The sequence below is a fragment of the Nanorana parkeri genome, unplaced genomic scaffold, assembly GCF_000935625.1.
Source record: "Nanorana parkeri isolate BGI_ZX_2015 unplaced genomic scaffold, ASM93562v1 scaffold3630, whole genome shotgun sequence".
Lineage (NCBI taxonomy): Eukaryota > Metazoa > Chordata > Amphibia > Anura > Dicroglossidae > Nanorana > Nanorana parkeri.
In genome coordinates this window covers 25,949-28,014 of record NW_017309898.1, presented here as the reverse complement: position 1 = coordinate 28,014, position 2,066 = coordinate 25,949, and the positions used below count along the sequence as shown (strand labels likewise).

The 2,066-nt window shown below is 52.1% G+C and overlaps 1 protein-coding gene across 1 annotated transcript in view; it reads left to right on the top strand.

Moving 5' to 3' along the window:
- The window catches only part of LOC108803354 (copper-transporting ATPase 1-like), a 17,857-nt gene that overhangs the window by 12,288 nt on the left and 3,503 nt on the right, over nt 1-2,066 (top strand). Inside the window, exons 5-6 of the mRNA XM_018575202.1 lie at nt 1,632-1,778; nt 1,910-2,052. Coding sequence (XP_018430704.1) covers nt 1,632-1,778; nt 1,910-2,052 — 290 coding nt within the window. The remainder of the gene's footprint in view (nt 1-1,631; nt 1,779-1,909; nt 2,053-2,066) is intronic.

Sequence of the window (2,066 nt, the reverse complement as noted above, 5' to 3'; positions counted from 1 at the left end):
TTCATTGCTGTCTGCACCTCCTGGGGGAGATTTTCCCTCACTTCCTGTCTTGTGTACATGTGTCACACATGTGACAGGAAGTGAGGGATCACCTCACCCTTATAGAAGTGCCCCCATTGAGGGGATTTCCCTCCAATTTCTGTTCTGGTGACACTACAGAAAGTGAGGACACTACAGGAAGTGAGGGTACTACAGGAAGTGAGGGTACTACAGGAAGTGAGTGTACTACAGGAAGTGATGACACTACAGGAAGTGATGACACTACAGGAAGTGAGGGTACTACAGGAAGTGAGGGTACTACAGAAAGTGAGGGTACTACAGAAAGTGAGGGTACTACAGGAAGTGAGGCTACAACAGGAAGTGATGACACTACAGGAAGTGAGGCTACAACAGGAAGTGATGACACTACAGGAAGTGAGGGTGGATTGTCTTGGATATGAAGACTACAATGTTACCAGGACAGATGGCTGAGGTTGTATCCGGTGTGTACACACCAGACTACTCTTTGCTGTCTCATATTTCCGGTCTCTGTCGCTGAATTGTTGTGTTGTGTACTCAGGTGCTGAAAGCGGAGACGTTGGGTACCTGTTCGGATTTCCAGGCCGTGCCGGGATGTGGGATCAGCTGCAGAGTCAGTAATATTCAGCAACTCCTGAGAAGCGACAACCAGACAACCAGCAAGAACCACAGAAACGTCTTGTTAGTCCAAATCGAGGGGTCCCAGGAGGACTCCGACCTTTACCCCCTCATAGAGCCGCAGTCTGCATGTAAGGGCTCACCCGTGTTATGTGTCCTGGGGGCGGGGGGGGGCACGTAGTATAGATTTAGTGTTTGCGTCATGCCGGCGTTACCGATCTAAACTCCCATAAAGAGACTTCATTGGTGAAAATCAATCTAGATCCTCGGTTCTCACCTGGTGCGCCATGACCCCGTGTCCACCAAGTCCCCGCGTGCCTTCTACTTCAGCCTCCCGCTAGCGCAGCACTGTCAGTTCTCACACCGAGCAGCCATTCAAAATATGCGGCCCGGTGCCGAGTGTCAGCTTCAAGTGGGGGGGAGGGGGGGAGCTATGGCGGCGATAGAGTTCCTAGACAATAAGTCTTCATAATGGTCCCCTGTGAGGACACATGTCCACCATCATGACCTCCACCCTGTCCACCATCATGACGTCCACCATCATGACCTCCATCCTGTCCACCATCATGACGTCCTCCATCATGACCTCCACCATCCTGTCCACCATCATGACCTCCACCATCATGACCTCCACCATCATGACCTCCATCCTGTCCACCATCATGACCTCCTTCCTGTCCACCATCATGACCTCCACCATCATAACCTCCATCATGTCCGCCGTCATAGCATTCCCCGAGCCTGGTACCTTTATGGGTATTGAGCCTCCTGAGGAGAGATCTGACTGATCTCTTCCAGCTCCGTGGTCTGTATGGATCCTCGCAGTGACATCTCTCCTCGGGTGTCCTCTTAGCTTTGAGCGTCCTCTACAAATAAAGTTGCACGGCTCGCTGTCTCTGGCCTGACGCGTTTCACTCCATGGGGCGCTGACCTGTCACCGTATGAATGTAATAGATGTGCAGATATAAGATGATTGACATTCCTCTTCTGTGCAGCTTCCTCCACGTCTCAGAGCCACTCCGTGCTGATCGGCAACCGCGAATGGATGAACCGGAACTTCCTGACCATGAAGAATGACACGGACCTCCTGATGACTGAACACGAGAGTAAAGGACGCACCGCCGTGCTGGTGGCTGTAGATGGTACATTGAGACGCGCAACCCATTCTATATATCACATTATTATATAACAGACCATTCTATAGGCCATAGTCCACGTTGGGACCGCTGAGTGGACGGGATCGGCAGGCAGTCATTGTACTTGTTTTTTGTAGGGGTTCTCTGTGGGCTGATCGCCATCGCAGACGAGGTGAAGCCGGAGGCGGCGCTGGCGGTCCATACTCTGCGGTCCATGGGCCTGGATGTTGTCTTAATGACCGGAGACAACAGTAAAAAGGCAAAGACCATTGCCTGCCAGGTACGTGTGTCCCC